The sequence below is a fragment of the Aphelocoma coerulescens genome, chromosome 28, assembly GCF_041296385.1.
Source record: "Aphelocoma coerulescens isolate FSJ_1873_10779 chromosome 28, UR_Acoe_1.0, whole genome shotgun sequence".
Lineage (NCBI taxonomy): Eukaryota > Metazoa > Chordata > Aves > Passeriformes > Corvidae > Aphelocoma > Aphelocoma coerulescens.
The window spans coordinates 5,015,993-5,035,706 of record NC_091041.1 but is presented as its reverse complement, the minus strand read 5'-3'; the positions used below and the strand labels follow the sequence as shown (position 1 = coordinate 5,035,706).

Genomic DNA, 19,714 nt, shown 5'->3' with positions numbered 1-19,714 from the left:
GTCCCCGGATACTGCCCTCAGCACCCATCGAATGTGATTAATGCCGAGATGTCTGAGAAAAGGGAAACTGTCCCCAAAAGTGGGTGAAGGTTCATGGACAATTATAGCACCTGGACTTTGCCCGGCAGCCCCGGCCCCTCCTGCCCCGCTTGGCAGAGGAGCACAAAAACATTTGGCTAATGAGTTACGGGTCCAGCCCCGGGGCGGCCCTGTCATCGCACCCCGATGGCCCCAATCAGGGCTGGGACATTTTGCAATCCGGGACATTATTTCTGTGCAGTTGGAGTTTAAACTTTGCCACTCGGGTCAGGGAATCACAGAGGAGGAGGAAGAGGAGGAGGGTGAAGGCCAGGCTTGTTGTCCACCCCAATCCCCTGTGCTCAGAGACGGTTGAGAGGACAATCCATGGCGTCTCACACAGGTATGTCCTGGCTGCCGTCACTCAGCGAGATCCCACGGGGCCATCAGGAGTCACGGAGAGGACTGAGGGTGAAGGACAGGGTGCAATAAAGCCCCGTGTCCACCTTGGCCAGACAAATGTCACAGTAATGACAACTGTCCCCAACTGGCTTCGAGTCAGTGGTTGGGTGGTTGGGTGGTGGGTTGGTTGGTCAGTCAGTCGGAGAGTTGGCTGCTCAGTCCATTGCTCCGTGGCTTGGTTGGTTGGTTGGTCAGTCCATCCATTGGTCACTTGGCCAACAGGTTGACCATTTGGTCTGTCTATTGATCAGTTCATTAATTGACTGGTCAACCAGTTGGTCAGTGGGTCAGCTGGTCGGGTAGTTGGGATGTCAGTTGGCTGATTGGCCAGTTGGGCAAGTGGTCAACTGGCCCAGTGGCTCTCTCTGAGTCAGGGGTCTCAAGCAGTACCTGGGGTGGCAGTGAGGGACTGAGTCCCTTCCCTGGGGCCAAGTCCCCTCCTTGGGGCTGAGTCCCCTCCCTGGGGTGGCCGGCGGCCACAGTCCCCTCCCCTCCACTTGCCACCCAAAATGATTAACCAGCCCTTCAGCACGGTCACCTCCAGGAGGGAACCCCTGGCCGGGCTGCTCTGGGTAGAAAACCAGAGGATTTGGGAGTTTCAGCTGCTGGAAGGAGGCTGGGGATGGGGGGCCAGGCCTGGAGCCTTCCAGTCCCGCACCTGTAGGGCTTTTCCAGGTGAATCCCAACACGCCCCTGCCCCCTCCCAGCCGCCCCCCGCGATTCGGGGTGGCCCCGGGGCCATGCAGCTCCTGTGGGGGTGTCTGTGGGGGATACCACGGGGTCTGGGCTGGGGACTGACCCTGCCACCCCGCAGCCACGGCCTCCAGCGCGGGCAGCCTCGACAGCCTGGACCTGCTGGATCTCCTCTTCGACCACCAGAGCGGGATCCTGTGCGGGGTGGAGCTGGGGACGCCGCCGGGAGCCTGGCCCCAGGACAGGGTGAGCCCCGGGCCAGGTCCCCGCCCCAGCTCGGCCCTGCGGGGTCACAGCCCTGGGCACCCCGGGCCGTGGGTGAGCCCTGGTGACGGGTGCGTATCCCCACAGCGTGCCCCGGACAGCGAGGACTTCCTGAGCTCCATCCTGGCCTCCGGGGACTCGGTGCTGGACTCGCCCAGTTGGTCCCCGGCCACCAGCGACAGTGGAGTGTCCGAGGACCCCCCCTCTGACCAGCACGACAGCCCCCCCCGGAGCTGTGACAGGGGTCCCCGAGGGGTCCTGTACCCCTACACCAACCCCTGCCGGGCCCAGCCCCCCCCGGCCGGGTCTGGGGTCCTGCACCCCGAGGTCTCCATCGACCTGGGTGAGCCACACTGGGAAAGGACCAGGCTGGGGACACTGGAGGGACTGGGGACACCGGGGAGCTGAGAGCGGTGGGGTCTCTCAGGGATTGTGAGGAAATATGGGGAGCTGGGGGAAACTGGAGAGAACTGGGAGGTCTGGTGGGCTAGGGAGGAAATGGGGAGAGTGTGGAGAGCTTGGGAACTGGGGTGAACTGGGCAGACTGGTGTTGGGGGGAGAATAGGGCAGGACCAGAGGAACAGTTTGGGGGGACAGAGTCAGGGTCACTGGGCTGGGCAGCAAATCCCGCTGGTTCTGGGGCTATGGCAGGGGGAGAGTCCTGCAGTGGGGACACTGGGGACAGAGGGGACACAGCACTGCTGACAGCCCCGCTCTGCCCTCACCCAGACATGTGGCACCCTGGGTTCTTCCTGGAGGAGAGCCAGGACCTGCCCGTGGTCCCCCCGCCCGCATCCTGTGCCCTCACCGTCAAGGACCTGCTGCTCTCGGGCAGCTCTGACAACGTGAGTCCCTGTCCCTGTGTCCCCAACACTCTCTGTCCCCAGCTGTGTCCCTTCCTGGACCCTGATCATCCCCCATTCCCATCCCTATCCCTCCCCATCCCCACACTTGTCCCCTTTCCCTTCCTGGTCCTCATCTATGGTCCCTTCCTGGCCCACAATCCCTGCACTGTGGTCCCACCCATGGTCCCAGGGGCCAGTTGGGGGGTGACCCCCACCCAGAGATGTCACCATTCCATGTTCCTGCAGCAGCCACAGGCTCCTGGCTCGCTGCTCCGGCCGAGCCAAGGCCACTTCCAGGAGCTGGTGCTGACGGAGGATGAGAAGAAGCTGCTGGCGAAGGAGGGGGTGACCCTGCCCACGCAGCTGCCCCTCACCAAGGTGGGTGTCAGGATGCCTGGGAAGGCTGTGGAGCGGGGGGTCCCAGCCCTGGTGGCCCTGACCCCCTGTGTCTCCCCCAGTATGAGGAGCGGGTGCTGAAGAAGATCCGGAGGAAGATCCGGAACAAGCAGTCGGCTCAGGAGAGCCGCAAGAAGAAGAAGGAGTACATTGATGGGCTGGAGAGCAGGTACAGAGCCCAGCCCCTCGCTCTGGGCATGGTGACACCCCGAGCCCCTGCTGTCCCCTGAGCTCATCCCCCTCTCCCTGTCCCAGGATGTCGGCGTGCACGGCCCAGAACCAGGAGCTGCAGAGGAAAGTCCTGCACCTGGAGAAGCAGAACTCGTAGGTGTTCATGGGGCAGGATGGGGACCGGCTGGGGCGAGAAGTGTTGGGATGGGAGCTCATGGGCTCTCCCTGTTCCCAGATCCCTCCTGGAGCAGCTGAAGAAGCTCCAGGCGATGGTGGTACAGTCAAGCAACAAGGCAGCACAGACGGGGACCTGCCTGGCGGTGCGTGGGGCTGGCAAACCCCGGAGCCCTGGAGATGGGCTGGGAGGGAGGGAGGGAGGGAGGGATGGAGGGATGGTGCTCTGGTAGGACATGTACCAGAAGGGAGGGATGGAGGGATAGATGCATTCCTGGCTCTGCCACCAGCCCCCTCCCTGGGAGCTGTCCCAGCTCCTGGTCCCTCTCCCCTGCTGTGCTCAGTGGTGTCCCCTCTGTCCCCAGGTGCTGCTGCTCTCCTTCACCCTCATTGTCTTCCCCTCCATCAGCCCCTTCGCCCCCAGCAAGGCCGAGGCAAACGGTGACTTCAGGCCCGTGCGAGGTGAGGGCTGAGCCGGGGCAGTGCTGGGCTGTGCCAGGGCTGTGCTGAGCTGAGCCAGAGCCGTGACAGACCCTCAGGGCCCTGGCCCAGGCCCTGACCCTCCGTGGTGCTCAGTTTTCTCCAGGTCCCTGCACAACGCTGCCGCCTCTCGTGTGGTTCACACCCAGCCCCAGCCCGGGGACGAGAAGCCCCCAGAGCCGCTGTGGTCGGAGCCCCTGGAGGAGACCCCCGAGACCCTGCACGAGGCTTTCCGGGGCACGTTCCCGACACACCCGGACAAGGTGTCCCTCCAGAATGACTCACGGGCATCATCGGCCGCCGAGGGGCTGAGCCACGAGCACAGCGACCACGCTGATGCTGTGCCAGGGGATGGCCCCGTGCCACACCCGGGGCTGGCATCCCTGGCGTGGTCCGAGCCCAGGCACGGCCGGCCCGCGGTGCTGGAGCCGGCGGAGGAGCTTTAGCAGCACCCGGGAGCACGGGGGTGCCATGGGGTGACAGCACCTCATCCCCTACAGGACGAGCCCTCGGGGGGACCCCTCCAGGATCTGCCTCCTGATGCTGGACCCGCTTGGCTTTGCTTGGATCTGTGAACTGGGAAGAGCCCACTGGTCTTACTGGGAGGGAGGGGCTGCTCCTGCCCCCCTGGCACAGCAGGAGTGGAAGGGTCACGGGGTCACTCAGGATGGGGCTGAGGAAGCAGGAGGGGCCCTGGGCTGGTTGGCTGCTGATAGTTGGTTTTGTTTTGGTTTTTGGTTTTGTAAATTTTATTTTCCTCTCTAAATATAAAATATTTTGGAAAAAATCCACCTGCTGTTTAAGAGGGGGTGATCCACAAGGTTTCAAGGAGGCCTGGGCCAGGGGGACCTGCTGCCATGAGGGGCCCAGGAGAGGGGGGACACACGGCCATGCCCAACCTGGAGCTGGGAACAGGACACCTTCCCACAGCTCCCAGCCCTGAGTCCAACTGGGATCCAGCCAGCACCAGTCCCCTTCCATGACCAAGTGACATGGAATTAGAGAGTCATGGAATGGTTTGAGTTGGAAGGAACCTTAAAGCCCATCCAGTGACACCCCTGCCATGGGCAGGGACACCTCCCACTATCCCAGGCTGCTCCAAGCCCCGTCCAGCCTGACCTTGGACAGTTCCAGGGATCCAGGGGCAGCCACAGCTTCTCTGGGAATTCCATTCCACCCTTACGGGGAGGAATTTTCCCGTGCAAGGCCCTCCCCAGGCCCGTGGGTGCAGCTGCTCCACGAGCCACAATTCAAGTGTGTTTAATACTGACATAAAAAAAGGGACAATATTTAAGGGTATAAAAAAAAGTCGGTAGGAAAAGCGGCCCAGGTGAGACAGGGACAGTCCAGGTCAGGTGAGGAGAGGCTCCACCTTCATCTTCTTCACCGGCGTCGGCCCCGTGTCCGGGCTGGGACACTCCTGCTTGAGCCCGTCCCGGCGCTCCAGCGGCGCGTTCCCGGGGCGCGGCGTTCCCGCGCCGTTGTGCTGGGCCAGGGGCTCCTCCTTCAGCCGGCCCTGCAGCTGCTCGGCCTTGGCCAGCTCGGCGCTCTCCACCACCACCGGCCCCGTCCACTCGGGCACCTCCAGCCCCAGGTGCTTCATCAGCTTGGTCATCACGTCATCGACGTAGCCGTGGATGCGCAGGTCGGCCTGGCGGTCCTGGGACAGCAGGGACACGGCTCAGGGGACAAACGGCCCCTCCCAGGGACAGGGCGATGTCCCCATTCCCGGCGGGACGTGAGCTGACCCTGGGGCTCTGCCCGGGGACGGGATGTGGGTACAGAGCCAGGGACAGCAGGCACAGAGCGTGACAGGGACAAGGGAGCTCTGGTGACATCCCAGGAACCCCCAGCTCTGGGTATTTAAGACTTTGAACAGTTGGGGCACCAACATCTGAGCAGGAACTGAGCAGGAACTGAGCATGACCTACACGGGCTCCGTGTGTGCGGCCACTCCACCGGGCTGTAAATCCCAGAGGGTACAGCAGGCTCCAGGCTGAGCTTTTACTCTGCTCCCAAGACTTGTGTAGATAAGGTTGGACAGGGCTTGGAGCAGCCTGGGACAGTGGAAGGTGTCCCTGCCCAAGTGGGGGGAATGGGATGAGCTTTAAGGTCCCTCCCAACCCAACCCTTTCCATGATTCTAATATTTACCTGCAATCTCTATGTGTTTAGCAGGAGTTGCAAGTTTAAACCCTCCAGCCCGGGACTCCCAGCCTGTCTGCCTGCTAAGAGAGGCCACCTGGGAGGGGACAACGTGCAGGGACAAACTTGGGATGGGCCTGGAACAGGGGACAGGAGGGGAAAGGAGCAGGGCAGAGCTCACTCACATGTTTGGTTGCTTGGAGGTTGACAATGACCAATTTCCCTCCTCTCTTCTTGGTGATCAGAGGGAGGTTCCCACTGGGTTTGATCTGCAGAGAGGTCCCCAGGGTGACAGAGAGATCAGCTTTCCTGCAGGGAGGAGGAGAAATCCAGGATCAGGGCATGGATGGGTGGGAAGGGACTGTTCAGCTCCTGGGCAGGGTGTCAGTACCTGCAGGCTTCATCTGCCAGCGTCAGGTCACGGTCGGGCAGGGAATCTTCCCAATCCAGAATAGTGTCTCGTAACTTCCCTCTGGAAAACACAAACAAGGACCATGGTTTTCCCTGGAAAAGGCAGGAGAATGGGGAGCAGAGCTGCCCTGGCAGAGGGGACAGTGACCAGAGCCTGCCCCAGCCTCCCTGTCCCACACTGGGAAGGGACAGAGAGCACCCAGAGAGATCTTCCCACACCCTGGGCTGCTTCTCCTGAATCCGAGGGGCTGTTGGGTCATTCCCACATCCCATATCCCAGGAGGGATCCCTACCTGCAGGCCCGCAGCCCCCGGGCCTTGGTGACGCTGCAGAGGCGGCCCGTGGGCTTGAGCCCCATGCTGCCCACGACGGCGTCGCGCACGTACTGCCTGCGGAGACACGGACTGCTCAGGACGCAGCCTGGCACGGAAATCCCAGCCAAGCCCCCATCCCAGCATGGAAATCCCAGCCAAGCCCCCATCCCAGCATGGAAATCCCAGCCAAGCCCCCCCCCGGGGCTCAGGGCTCACGTACTTCCCGCATTTCACGCACTCTTCCACAAACATGTTCCCGTGGAGCTCGGCCAGCTTGTCCCTGTGGGAGAGAGGCACAGGTGAGCTGGGGAAGGGTGGGGAGCCCTGGGGGAACCCCCCCTCCTCCCCAGGACCCTCAAGGGCTTCCCGGCATCCCAGCTCTGCCAGGGGATGGGTTCATCTCCCAGCAGGGACTGAGGGAGGGACAGCAGGTCCTGCCCTTTTAATTTTAATGCTTCCATCCGCAGCACTGATTCCAGCTCCTGATCCAATCTCTGCTCCCAGGAGCACCCAGATCTTTGCTTTTCCAGCACCCAACATTCCTGTCTGTCCCTGTGCTGTTCCAGCCCTCTGACACCTGTTTTTCCTAAAACTCCCCTCAGGCTCAGAGCAGAAGCCAGAGGAAAACACGGCCATGCTCTCCCTATTTTCCTCAGAGCCCCACGCTGACTGGGAACTTCCTCCAGGCTGGGTGAGACAGGACTGACTTGATTTCCCCCAGTTTGGCCCCAGTTCAGTGCTTCTTACTCAAGCAGAGGCTTTGTTTGGGAGGCAGATCTGGGCTGAACTGGAACAGGAGCCAGTGGCTCCGGGGTGTGGGAGCACCATGGAATTCTGTCATCGTTCCCTACTCCTTTTCCCGTGGTTGTTTATTTTAAGCAGACAAACACGGGGCTGGGAGCAGGAGCCAGGACTTGGGGCTTGTAATCCCAGGAAACACCCCTGGAAGCAGATCTGGCTGAAGGGGTTTGTGAGATGCACCTTCTGCAAGGACACATCGATGCTCCTCAGGCACATCCTCACTCATGGAATCACAGAATGGGCTGGGTTGGAAAGGACCTTTAAAGCCCATCCAGTGCCACCCCTGCCATGAGCCTGGACACCTTCACTATCCCAGGCTGCTCCAAGCCCCGTCCAGCCTGGCCTTGTCTGTTCCCAGGGATCACAGAATATCCTGAGCTGGAAGGGATCCACAAGGATCATAGAGTTCAGCCCCTGGCCCTGCACAGACACCCCAACAATCCCACCCTGTGCATCCCTGAAAGTGTTGTCCAAGGCCTGTTCCTGTTTCCATCCTTGTTTCCAGGCATGAGGCATCCCATTTTCCTCTGGGAAACCTGTGCCAGGGCCTCACCTCCCTCTACTGAACACCAGAGGTATCAGTGTCACACTCAGCATCTTTCAAGCCTCAATGACTCCCTTCAGTTTATTTTCTTCCTTGAACTCAGCTGCTCTTCCCTCCCCTTTCCCAACAGCTCCGAGCGCTTTTCCCTCCCAAGACAATCGTTGGCTGCTCTTAAGTGCTGGGAATGGGTTTTGTAAGGGGCTGGAGCCTGTGAAGGACAGAGCTCCGGCTGTCATGAGGCTCAGGAGAGGCTCAGGTTCCTCTGAGGACAACTCTGACACGGCCACTCCGGCCCCCTCCATGCAGGGAGTGGAGCTCTCCCAGCCTCGGCTCCCGTCACATCTCCCTGCAGAGGGAATCCCTTGGATCCTTGGTGCCCCAGGTGCTCCTGGTGGCACCGAGAGCCACAACCAGCAGGACCTGGATGGGGACAGGTGTTGGATGGAGCTTGGAGTGACCTGGGATAGTGGAAGGTGTCCCTGCCCTTGGTGGGGGGAATGAGATGGGCTTTAAGGTCCCTCCCAACCCAAACTGCCCTGGGATTCCATGATTCCATGATTCCACGACCTGTTTGTCCTGTGCACGCACAGCAGCTGGAAGCATTTCTAGAGAGCAACAGCCGAGGCCGATTTCATTCCACAACCCTCTGGATTAGAACCAGAACCTCTCTCCTCTAAATTCCAGCTGGTTTGTCCCCTTCCAGCTTCCACGCCCCGTAGCAGCCAGGGCAGAGATTCCTCAGGAACCGAACCCCCCGCGCGGGGCTGGGAAAGTACCGTGGGAATCCCGACCGCACGTGCAGGCCGTCCACGTTCTGGCTGACCAGGAATTTCAGGATTCCCACTCTCTGCAGCCCCAGCAGCGCCATGTGAGTCTTGGAGGGCCTGGCGTTCTCAAAGGTGGTGTCGAACTTTGGGGAGAGCCCTTTCTCTTCCATAGTCCAGACACCATTGGGGCCCCTGCAGCCGTGGGAAGAGCAGGGAGGGAGAGCTCAGCTCCAGGGGCAATGCCAGCCCCATCCATGGGAGCAGAGCTCATGGATCAGCAGGGTTTTAGGGGTTGATGCAAACACAGCACATGTAGGGATTCTGTGGGAACAGCTGAGATGTGCAAGAGGGAGAAGGGTGTTTGCAGCTGGATCCAGGATGGACAGCAAGGATGGGGCAGGTCTGGGGTAAATCAGAGCTTTCCAGGAAGGAAGATGGACTTAGAGGAGCTGCCACCCTCCCAGCCCTCGGCCTTACCTGAAGTCAGGGATCCCCGAGGCCGTGCTGATCCCTGCCCCCGTGTGAAACACCACATTGGAGGAGCTCCGGATCAGGTCCGCCAGCTCCCGCACCTTCCGCTCCAGCTCCTCCGGAGGGTCAAAAATCTGGGAAAAGACACAAAACCAGTGTGGGATGGAGAGATGTGGGCATGGATCTCCATGGGGAGATGTGGGGGGTGGATTGTATTGGGAAGAAATCCTTCCCCATGAGGGTGGGGAGGCCCTGTAAAGGATTTCCCAGAGCAGCTGTGGCTGCCCCTGGATCCCCAGCAGTGCCCAAGGCCAGACTGGACATTGGGGCTTGGAGCAGCCTGGGACAGTGGGAGGTGTCCCTGCCCACAGCAGGGGTTGGCACTGGGTGATCCTTCAGGTCCCTTCAACCCAAACCTTTCTGGCATTCCATGATTCTAGAGTCCCAGTAACCCCCGTAACAATTCTTCCTTATCCATGAAGGATTTTGCATTCCTTAACAACAGAAGCATTCAATGGGAGAGACTCGGCGTTGTCCAGAGTGTCTCCGTGCAGGGACAGGGCCGGGAACAGCCAACACCGACGGGGAGTTTGTTGCTCTGACAGGCAGCTGGCCCAGGCTGGGCTCCAGGAGGGCCGGAGCGGCCCGAGGCCACCCCACGTGTGCTCAGCCCCAGCTGTCGCCAGCAGTGCCACCGGCTCTGGGGACAAGGCAGGGCCGAGGGACAGCGAGGGACACGGGAGCCACGGAGGTGGGACACGAGACCCCGGTGTGGGCACGGGATTTGATTCCTGAGAGCTTCTCCAGCCCCATCTCCTGGGGACAGGGCCAAGGACAGGCCCTGAGTGTCTCCATCCCCTCACCACCCCCTTGGCACCGGACAGGCCCCTGAGTGTCCCTGTCCCTCTCCCAAACCCTGTTTTAAGCTTCTCAAGTACTGCTGGGGGTCGGAGCGGACGTGGAGGGAGCCAGGGGGCGATCTGGGGGGAGAAGGAGGGAGCCGCTGGGTGGGGTCAGGGAGGCCCTGGAAAGGGCCATGGAGGAGCACAAGGAGGGAGCGGCGGGATGTGCTGGGGACACACAAAGGGCTCGCTCCCCCCCGGTGCTGCGCTCCCCACGGGTGTCCCCGGCGGGGCCGAGGCCGCGGTTGCCATGGGAACGCGCCGGGCCGCGGCGGGGCCCGCGGAGGGCGGGGGGCCCCGCGGGCGGGCGGAGGCTCCCCCGGGCGGGCGGGGGTTCCCCGGGCGGTGCCGCGCTCACCTCGGGGAGGCCGCACTTGCCCTTGTCCGAGTACGGGGACAGCCCGGCCGCGTAATTCACCGCCATCGGCGCGGCCGCGGCGCGGCCGGAAGCGCGGGGCGGGACCGGGGCCGCGGGACACGCCCCGGGGCCGCCGCCGCCATCTTGGAGCCGGGCAAGGCGGGGCTGCCCTCACGCTGAGCCTGCCCCGGCCCCGCTCCGTCACTGCCCGGACACTGCCCCGGCCCCGCTCCGTCACTGCCCCGGCCCCGCTCCGTCACTGCCCGGACACTGCCCTGGCACCGCTCCGTCACTGCCCGGACACTGCCCCGGCCCCGCTCCGTCACTGCCCGGACACTGCCCGGACACTGCCCCGGCCCCGCTCCGTCACTGCCCCGGCACTGCCCGGACACTGCCCCGGCACTGCCCGGACACTGCCCCGGCCCCGCTCCGTCACTGCCCCGGCACTGCCCGGACACTGCCCCGGCATTGCCACACCTGCGCTGAACCCCCGGCCCGGGGGGAAACAGGGATGGGCAAGGGGCGCCAGAGATGGGCAAGGGGTGCTGGCAAGGACAGGGGTGCCAGGGACGGACAAGAGATGCCACCAAGGGCAAGGGGTGCCAGGGAGAGCAAGGGGTGCTGGCAAAACCAGGAGGTGCCAGGGAAGGGCAGGGGTGCCAAGGAAGGAAGGACAGGGGGTGCTGGCAAGGGCAGGGGTGCCAGGGCAGAGCGGTGGATACCAGGGAAGGACAGGGCGTGCTGACAGAGGCAGGGGATGCCAGGGGAGGACAGGGGTGCCAGGGAGGAGCAGGGGATGCTGACAAGAACCGGAGGTGCTGGCAAAATCGGGGGCGGGGAAGGGGATGTCAAGTCAGGACAAGAGGTGCCACCAAGGGCAGGGGGTGTTTGGGATGGGCAAGGGGTGCCAACCCCCAGCGTCCAGCCCTCCCCATGCACCCCCAGCCCCCCCGGGCCTTGTCCCGTGTCCCCGGGCATGGCAGGTGCCCGCAGACCCCTCCCCAAAGGCAGCCCGACCCGGCCCCCCCGGCTGCCCGGGGCTGTAACAGCAGCCGCGGCCGTAACACAATCCCCGGCTCCGGTTCCCAGCTCCGGGCGCTGCGCTGGGAACGCCAGGACGGGCTGGGAGCAGCGGGATCGGGGCTGAGCTGTCCCCAGGCAGGGACAGACCCTCGAGCGTGGCCATCCCCCCCGAGCAGGTGCCGCAGGGCTGAGGCTGAGCCACCATGAAGAGCCTGAAGGCCAGGTTCAAGAAGGCGGATGTGAGTGCCATCCCTGGGAACATGGGGACACGGGGACCTGCCCCGGGGTGTTCACAGGGACACGAGGACCCGGGGATTTCCCCCACGATGCCCCCAGCGTCACAGGGATACGGGGACCTGCCCTGGGACACGGGGTGGTCGCCCACCACAAGGACAGCAGCTCCACGGAGGTTGGCATTGCCACCCTGTCTGGTGGGATTGAGCCCCCAGTGCACGCCCAGTGCTCCCAGAGCCATCGCTGGGAGTGGGGCAGAGCAAAGGAGAGGGAAGCGGGTCCCAGGGCCCCCTCCCTGTCCCCTTCCTGGGGACAAGTGCCGGTTTGCCAGCTGCCACAGCCCGTGGAACCCGCCTGTCGATGCTCCTCAATTATTCAGCATCAGCCTGGCGTGGGGCCGCAGAGGGCAGAGTGGGACAGCGCTGTTCCCAGTGCACTGGGGGGGACAGGGTTGGGGACATGGGGGCATGGTTGAAGCCCCTCACCTTGAGTCTAGGGGTCCCCCCTGCTCGGGGTGCTCGGTGCCTCAGTTTCCCCACATTGCCCTGGACACATCCCCGAGAGGCTCCCGATGTCCTGCTGCCACCGGGACTGCCTGGACAGTGCCTGCGGACCCTCTGCGTTTTGGGGATTCCTCCCTGAAGGGTGCCTGGGGGGGGGCCGTGAGGTGCAGGCGGGGGGTTCTGCCCCTCCCTTGGCCTCAGGGCAGCGCTGGGCGGTCACTCTCTGCCCCAGGGCAGGGCACGGGGTCCCAGGTCCCCTCCTCGGGGACAGGATGTGGCTGGCAGGATGCTCAGCCCTGGTTTGGGGGTGCTTTTGAGCACGAGGTGGGACAGCTGCCCCCGCCAGCCCCTCCCACTTTAACTGGGACCAGTCTGGGCGCTGGTCCCCGCTCCGAGGCGGGATGCAGGGATGCGCGGAGCGGGCGATGCTGAGGAGGGAGGAGAAGGAGGGAGGGACGGGGGTGGAGGGAGGCGGGTCCGGCTCCCACTGCCGCAGCCCCGGCCCCCGCCCGGGCGGCGATGCCGGAGCGCTCCGGGCTCGGGGGTGCCCGTGCTGGCCGGGGCGGGGGGCGGGGGGCGCATGGCGTCCTCCCGCCGCCTCCTGCTCAGCACCATGAAGCAGATCTGCCTTTGTGCCGCCGCCTCCTTCGCGGTACGTCCCGGCTCCCCTCCCGGCTCCCCTCCGGCCGCGTCCTGCGGGCTGAGCCGTGTCCCCCCCGCCCCACCTGCACCCCCCATCCCCATTCCCGTCCCCATCCCGGGGCTCCTCCGTGTCCTCGCCGTCCTGCTTTGTCCTTGCCTGACAAGGGGGTGGGGGGAGCGGGCACCACCCTCCCAGTTTGCCCAGGAGCCCTGGGAGACTGGTTTGTTCCCTGTCGCTGGTCCCACCGGGCTGGAGGGGCTCGGGGGGGCACCCGGCGGGCAAAAGCGGGTTCGGGACAGGTGCCAGCGGCTCCCGAAAGGTGACATCCATTTCCTGCCGCCGCGACCGCAGCCAGAGCCGCTTTGTCGTCACCGGCTGCGGGATGAACCCAGGACTCGCAGTCCTTGTCCCGGTCCTGTCCCGCTGCGGGTCGCTCCTTCGGGAGAGGGATGTGCGGGAGCACCGGGAGAGAAAGTCCCCATCCAGCCGCGGTCCTGTTCTGGGGGGATGGCGCTGTGCCCCGTTATCCCGGGAGGCTGGAGCATCCCCGGGGATCCGCTCTCGCTGCCAGCTGTGCTCGCCCTGGTTTGATCCCTTCCTCCACCGGGAGCAAAGCAGGGCTGGGAATGGGAGCAGGGAGAATGGGCAGGGTTGGGGCTCCCATGGGTGCTGGCTGGGTTTAGTATTGGGATTTGGGGGTGGCAGGAGCAAACCCCAGGGCAGGCGGGCTCACTCCCAAATCCCAGCCTGGCACAGCTCAACTGGGCTGTGTCTGTAAATCCCCTGCTCTGTGAGCTGCAGACTGGGGGGCCTGCAGGGGATTTTCATACCAGTCCCAGCTGAACTCTCCGTACCTGGGGGTGAGCTCCCAGGAGAGGGACACGGAGACGGCCACCCCCAGGGACAGGGCTGGGTGGAGCACTCCGGGGATGGGGACAAGGACAGCCAGCCCAGCCCAGCCCAGCCCAGCCCAGCCCAGCCCAGCCCAGCCCAGCCCTGCCCGCCCTGGGGACAGCACTGTCACAGCTGACGCTGTCACAGCCTCCTCTGGGCTCCGTTGCAGAGCCAGGACTGGACCAAGAACGACGAGAAGCTGCTGCAGGCCGTGGACTACAACGATGCCGGGCGGGTCACGTCGCTCCTGCTCCGCAAGGGCCTGGTGCCCACCAAGCTGGACTCGGAGGGCAAATCCGCGTGAGTGCCGAGCCCTGCCCTGGGGACACGGCTGGGCACAGGGGACACTAGTCCCACAGCCCCTGGTCTTGCTGCAGGTTCCACCTGGCTGCCACGCGGGGCAATGTGGACTGCCTGGAAGCAATGCTGGCCCACGGCGTGGATGCCATGACCAAGGACAGCTCGGGTGAGGGCATGGCCACCATGCACCCCTGGGCCAGTGGTTGTCCGAAGGTGATGAGGCTGAGGGGACAGAGGTGGCGACCACACCTGGGGGGCTGTAAATTGTCCCAGTTTCTTAAAGGAGCTCAAGCACTGCCTGATAAGCTCCTGGGATTGTTCCCTTCCTGTTCAGCCCCGTTCCAGCAGATCTCCCTGTGTGCCCGTCCCTCTGTCTGTCCCCCAAGCCGTCCCCTCTGGCACAGCCCCACTGGCCGTGCTCTGACATGTTTGTCCCTCCCCAGGTTACACTGCCCTGCACTTGGCCTCCAAGCACGGCCACCCTCAGTGTGTCAGCAAGCTGCTGCAGGTACGGCTAGAGGGAGGAGGGACAGAGGGAGGGAGGGAGGGAGGTGCTGTGCCAGCACAGTGTCCTCCCTGTCCTTGAACCCCCTTCCCTCACCAGTGCCTTGGCATGGTGGTTCCCAGCTCTGCGTGCTGCTGCCTGGCACCAGGGAGCCACAGGGGGTCTGTCCCTTGTCCTTCACCACTCCACAGAGTCTGTCCGTCAGTCCCCCGTCCTTCACCACACCACAGAGCCACTCGAGCAGTCTGTCCCTCTGTCCCCATCCTCCTGTAACCCAGGTTCTCCCCCCAGGCCTCCTGCCCCGTGGACGTGGCCGATGGCAGTGGCCGGACCGCGCTGCACCTGGCGGGTGAGTGGGGACAGTGCCAGCCCTGTCCTGCTCATGTCCCCGTCGGGGGCAGTGCTCAGCCTCTGTCCTTGTCTGCAGCTGCCAGCGGCTGCATCTCCTGCTCCGAGATCCTCTGTGACTTCAAGGCTCCCTTGAACAGCAAGGACAAGGTGAGGTCCCTCTGCTCCTGGTCCTGCTGTGCCAGGGTGGGGCTGTCCCACAGTGCAGCACAGCGTGGGGTGGGACACGGAAATTGGGCTGATATCGGGAGCAGGGTGCCCCGTGGGGGGATCTGAGCCTCCTCTGCTCATCCTTCCCCCTGCGCTGCCCAGGACGGCTCCACGCCGCTGATCCTGGCTGCCAAGATGAGCCACTCGGAGCTGTGCCGGTACCTCCTGCACCGCGGGGCCGCCGTCAACAGCCGGGACCTGCAGGGCAGGTGGGGCTGCAGCGCTGGGGGCCGGCAGCGGCCGCAGGGATTGTCCCCTCACCCGCGCTCTCCCCGTGCCCAGGACAGCCCTGATGCTGGCCTGCGAGAGCGGCAGCGTGGACACCGTGGAGGTGCTGGTCAGCGCCGGCGCCCGCGTGGCCGTGGTGGACGCCACCGGCCACGACGCCGCTCACTACGGGCTGGCCACGGGCAACGCCCTCATCCAGCACCTCCTGCAGGAGGCGGCCCAGCGCCGCTCGTGGGCCAGCGGTGAGGCTGCCGGGACACCCCGGGGCTCCCTGTCACCGTCACTGGGGGGTTGTCACCATCAGGACAGGCCTGGGACAGGCTGGGGAGGATGTGTTCCCTTCTCCCGGGTGTTTGGGGCTGCCTTTGCCTGTGCTGTCCCCAGCCGAGGTGCCCCTGCACCCACCTGAGCTCTGAGCCCCTAAATCTCCCCAATTTCCTTTCCCTCCTGCTCTGCCCCATAGAAGAGGAGTCAACTGAGCAGACATCGCAGGTGAGGGGCTGCTGCCCATCCCTGGAGGGTCCCCTGGCTCAGGAAGGAGGGAGGGCACTTGTGGGTGTGATGTCCCCTCTGCCCTGGGGTCTCCGCAGACGTCTTCGCCCAGCCAGTCGTCCGTCAGGGAGAAGAGCAGCACCCCGAGGAAGAGAAAGGCCCCTCTGCCTCCCCTGGGCACCCCCAGCCAGGTAAAAGGGGGGTCCCCATCAACTCCAGGTCCCCACCTGGCTTGGCAGGTGCAGAGCAGCCTAAAACACTCCTCGATGAGGGGTTCCCTCATTGAGGGGTCTGTGCCAACAAGCCCCCTCAGGCACACAGTGGGATTTTTGGGGTTTCCTGTGCCAGAAGTTGGACTCGATGCTTTCTGTGATTCCCTGCAGGAGGACCGGGACGCCTACGAGGAGATCGTGCGGCTGCGGCAGGAGAGGGCCCAGTTCCTGCAGAAGATCCGGGGCTTGGAGCAGCAGGAGAAGCAGAGACGGGAGGTACCGGCTGCAGGGTCCCAGGGAGAGGCCACCGTGTCCCTGGGGAGCAGAGGTGACAGGGGGGATGGGGACAGCACTCATCCCTCCCTGTTTTCTCCCCGGGCCCTGCCAGCGGGCGGAGCTGGATGAGAGCTCCCTGCGCTCCATGGAGAAGCAGGTGAGGCCAGGGAAGAGCCTGGAGGTGACCTCAGCTGTCTGAGGGGTCCCGGTGCTGGGAATGCCATCAGGACTCTGGCAGGAGCCAAGGGGACCCTGTTGCCATGTCCTGCCCCACAGATCCGGGAACTGGAAGAGCGACTGGCGGTGCGGGATGGGGAGAAGGAGAAGCTGGGCAAGGAGGTGGAGGCTCTGCGGAGCCGCCTGTCCTCAATGGAGGTGGGTGTGGGCAGGACACAGCTGGCAGTGCCCAGGGCTGGGGACAGGGGGGTCACCTCCACCCTGCACCCCCAGAACGAGAAGGAGAACACGAGCTACGACATTGAGACACTGCAGGACGAGGAGGGAGACCCACTTGAGTTCCCAGGTAGGGTCCAGCCAGCCTCCCAAGGACACCTCGGGAGGTGGCACTGGGCAGTGGGGGCACAGGTGGGCACAGCCCCAGGTCCCTCTGTCCCACAGGAGCGGAGCTGCTGCTCTCCAAGAAGACGCTGAGCCCCTCGGCCGAGGAGCTGCTGGCCACGCTCCAGGGGCAGGTGCAGTCCCTGACCGTGCAGAACAAGGAACTAAGGGAGAAAATCCAGGCACGTCCCCCTCCGTCCATCCATCTGTCCCTCTGTCCCCTGCCCCCTGTCCCACGGTGGCCTCATGGTCTCTCGGCAGGTGCTGGAGAACTACGAGCGGGATGAGAGCAGCCCCCCTGCCCCGGGGGACGTGGTGCCCGCCAGTCTGTACCGGGCCCTGCAGCGGGAGCTGGAGCGGCTGCGGGCGCAGGGCAGGGAGGCCACGGCGCAGGCTGGAGGGGATGGGCAGCGCGCGGCCTCGGAGCCCATCCCGGAGGGGAGCGCGGGACTGCATCCCACCAAGGGGCCAACCTGGGCCTGGGGCGAGTGCAAGGCAGTGCTGGACGAGCTGGGGGTACAGACATCCCCCTCCTCCTCGCCCTCTGGCCAGCGGGAGCCGGGCACGGAGCTGGTGGAGGCACAGGCGGCCCTGAAGCAGGCACAGGCCGAGCTGGAGGAGCGGGAGCGGCGGCTGGAGGAGCGGGAGCAGCGGCTGAAGGAGCTGCAGGGCCAGCTGGAGGCTGCGGAGGCTGCTGCCTCACTGAGAGCCTCTGCAGAGGAGGCGTCGAGGGAGAAGAAAGCGCTGCTGGAGCGCTGCGGGCGCGCCGAGGCTGAGGCCGAGGCACTGCGGCGGGAGCTGGAGGCGAGGCCGCAGGACACGCCAGGAGCGCCGGAGCCGGGAGCGGCGGAGCTGGCGCGGCAGCAGGAGGAGGCCGAGGCACAGCTGGCAGAGCTCCGGGCCATGCTGGCGCGCAGGGAGGCCGAGCTGGGCGCGCTGCGGGAGCGGCTGCGGGAGCACGAGGAGGAGGCCCCGGCGCGGCTGCGGCAGGCGCAGGCCCTGCGGGAGCGCCTGGCGCAGCTGGAGGCCGCGGCCGAGGCCAAGGCCCGCGAGGCCGCCCGGCTGGAGGCAGAGCTGGCGGCAGCCGTGCCGCGGGCGCAGCATGAGGCGGCTGAGGCCGGGCTGCGGGCGGAGGCGGCGGCGCTGGCGCGGCGGCTGCAGGAGCTGGAGCGGCGGCACGAGAAGACGTGCGAGGAGGTGTTCCGCGTGCAGCGGCAGGCGCTGTTCATGAAGAGCGAGCGGCAGGCGGCCGAGGACAGGCTGGGCGCTGCGCAGAAGCAGCTGGAGCAGGCCCAGGATGAGGCGCGGCGGCTGCGGGAGCTCCACGGCCACGCCGAGGATGCGGCACGGCTGGTCAGGGATAGGGACAGGAAGGTAGGGCTCAAGGAATCATGAGGGGGTGAATGGAGGGGAGTGGTGGCCTGGGAGCTGCACATGAGAAGTCACTGAATTTGGGTTGGAAGGGACGTTAAAGCTCATCCCATTCCACCCCTGCCATGGGAAGGGACACCTTCCGCTGTCCCAGGGCGCTCCAAGCCCTGTCCAACCTGGTCTTGGAAACTTCAAGGATGGGGCAGCCACAGCTTCTCTGAGCACCCTGTAACCCTGTGCCCTGTGCAGATCACGGAGCTCTCCAAGGAGGTTTTCAGGCTGAAGGAAGCCCTGAACGCCCTCCCCGAGTCTGGGGGGCCCCCACAGTCCCCGCCCAACACAGCCACGCTCCAGGCCCGGATCCGGGCACTGGAGGAGAAGCTAGAGGTGGGTACCAGGTGCCACCTGGTGGGTTCGGGGCTCCCATGAGCCCCCAGCCCTCTGGCCAAACCCCCTCCCTGTGCTGCAGGAGACAGAGACGAGGCACAGCAAGGTGGTGACGCTGTACCGGAGCCACCTGCTCTACGCTGTGCAGGTGAGCTGGGGACAAGGCTGGGGGAAACTGGGGACACTGGGATGGGGGCTGGGCCACCTGCTATCCACAGGAGGCAACTGAGGGGCCGAGCCAAGTGCCAGCCCAGGGACACTCATGGAGCCTCCCTGATGTCCCTGCTCCAAAGTCTCCTCCACCCCAGGGCCACATGGACGAGGATGTGCAGAGACTCCTGTGCCAGATCCTGAGGATGCAGCAGCTGCAGGAGCAGGGCAGATGAGCCCCTGCCAGCACGGGTGGCATGGGGAGGGGGGGACAGGTCTGTCACAGCACCCTCTGTGTCCCTTTGCTTGTCTGGGCAGTCTCTGGCACTGGCACCCACCCCACCCCCAGCACAGCAGCAATAAAGTTATTTATAGTCACACCAACGGGGTGGCTTCTCTCTGGGGGCACCGTCGTGGGCACGGGGGGCTGTGCGGACCTGGGGACTGCAGGAGATCAGTGCCACCATCTCCAGCCCTGCGGTCCCCCGAGGGGAAGGGGTGACCGTGAAGGGAAGGAGGGGTGGCATGGGAAAGGTGGGAACACTCTTGGCCAGGGCTGGAATCCCTTTCCCAGGGGCGCGGGGCGTGGGGATCCCGGTGGCAGCACGCAGGGAAACGGGTCCGTCCCCACGGGAACGGCACTTCCTGCGAGGAAATGGGCTGGGAAGCGCCGGGATCCGGCGGGAACAGTGCGGTCCCAGATGGCCCTGCTGCGGTGAGCGTTTGGGGGCACTGGGATCCCCTCGGGGCTGGGGACAGTGGGGGGTGTTGGAGGTGTGGGGTGACCCCACAGCGCCGGGCTTGGGGCACCCCCAAATCCAGGGAAAGCGGAGCATGTTCCCTCTGGGGCTGAGCCAGCCCATGGCTGTGGCGGGAGGTGACAAGGGCAGGACCTGTCCCTGTGGTGCCGGGCTTGGGGACAGCAGAGAGCTCAGCTCGGCCCCCAGGCTGGGCTTTGGGGGTCTCTGTGAGGGACAGTTCTGCCCTGGTTGGAGGTGGGGGCCACCCAAGGGATCCAAACCCTGATTCCAGGTGTGGGACTGCAGGGGTGGCTGCAGGTCCCACTGGGAAACCGTGGGAACAGCGGGAATTTTCACCCCCTTTCCTTCCTGGCTGTAGGATCTGACCCTTTTGGAATCCATTCCTCTGCAGGGTGTGTGGCAGG

General features: G+C 64.9%; 3 protein-coding genes across 6 annotated transcripts; 2 read left to right on the top strand and 1 right to left on the bottom strand.

Annotated features, from left to right (window-relative positions):
• The first annotated feature begins 279 nt into the window (after positions 1-279).
• Positions 280-4,669, top strand: CREB3L3 (cAMP responsive element binding protein 3 like 3). Of its 3 annotated transcripts, XM_068997212.1 has the most exons (11): positions 280-421; positions 1,295-1,419; positions 1,525-1,780; positions 2,167-2,282; positions 2,529-2,660; positions 2,741-2,847; positions 2,934-3,002; positions 3,085-3,169; positions 3,389-3,485; positions 3,600-3,766; positions 4,004-4,669. In XM_068997212.1, the coding sequence occupies exons 1-11, from the start codon at positions 406-408 to the stop codon at positions 4,076-4,078; spliced, it is 1,245 nt and encodes a 414-aa protein (XP_068853313.1). In that variant the 5' UTR covers positions 280-405; the 3' UTR covers positions 4,079-4,669. The 3 variants fall into 3 exon arrangements, with proteins under 3 accessions (XP_068853313.1, XP_068853312.1, XP_068853311.1); XM_068997211.1 differs by having other exon boundaries at positions 281-421; positions 2,532-2,660; positions 3,600-4,669; XM_068997210.1 differs by having other exon boundaries at positions 282-421; positions 3,600-4,669.
• A 78-nt stretch (positions 4,670-4,747) lies between these two features.
• On the bottom strand, positions 4,748-10,299 carry SIRT6 (sirtuin 6). 2 transcript variants are annotated; one of them, XM_068997214.1, is made up of 9 exons: positions 10,216-10,299; positions 8,962-9,089; positions 8,494-8,676; positions 6,593-6,652; positions 6,352-6,447; positions 6,039-6,119; positions 5,833-5,956; positions 5,657-5,744; positions 5,041-5,163 (listed from the first exon to the last, which is right to left on the bottom strand). In XM_068997214.1, the coding sequence occupies exons 1-9, from the start codon at positions 10,279-10,281 to the stop codon at positions 5,123-5,125; spliced, it is 867 nt and encodes a 288-aa protein (XP_068853315.1). In that variant the 5' UTR covers positions 10,282-10,299; the 3' UTR covers positions 5,041-5,122. The 2 variants fall into 2 exon arrangements, with proteins under 2 accessions (XP_068853314.1, XP_068853315.1); XM_068997213.1 differs by lacking the exon at positions 5,657-5,744 and having other exon boundaries at positions 4,748-5,163.
• Positions 10,300-12,528: 2,229 nt separating this feature from the next.
• On the top strand, positions 12,529-18,898 carry ANKRD24 (ankyrin repeat domain 24). The gene is made up of 19 exons (XM_068997090.1): positions 12,529-12,627; positions 13,682-13,812; positions 13,890-13,978; positions 14,256-14,320; positions 14,609-14,666; positions 14,745-14,815; positions 14,978-15,084; positions 15,158-15,345; positions 15,567-15,595; positions 15,694-15,786; positions 15,979-16,083; positions 16,196-16,240; positions 16,360-16,458; positions 16,534-16,606; positions 16,702-16,823; positions 16,903-18,015; positions 18,262-18,399; positions 18,482-18,547; positions 18,708-18,898. Exons 1-19 carry the CDS (start codon positions 12,556-12,558, stop codon positions 18,783-18,785), a joined length of 2,742 nt encoding a protein of 913 aa, XP_068853191.1. The 5' UTR covers positions 12,529-12,555; the 3' UTR covers positions 18,786-18,898.
• The last annotated feature ends 816 nt before the right edge of the window (positions 18,899-19,714 follow it).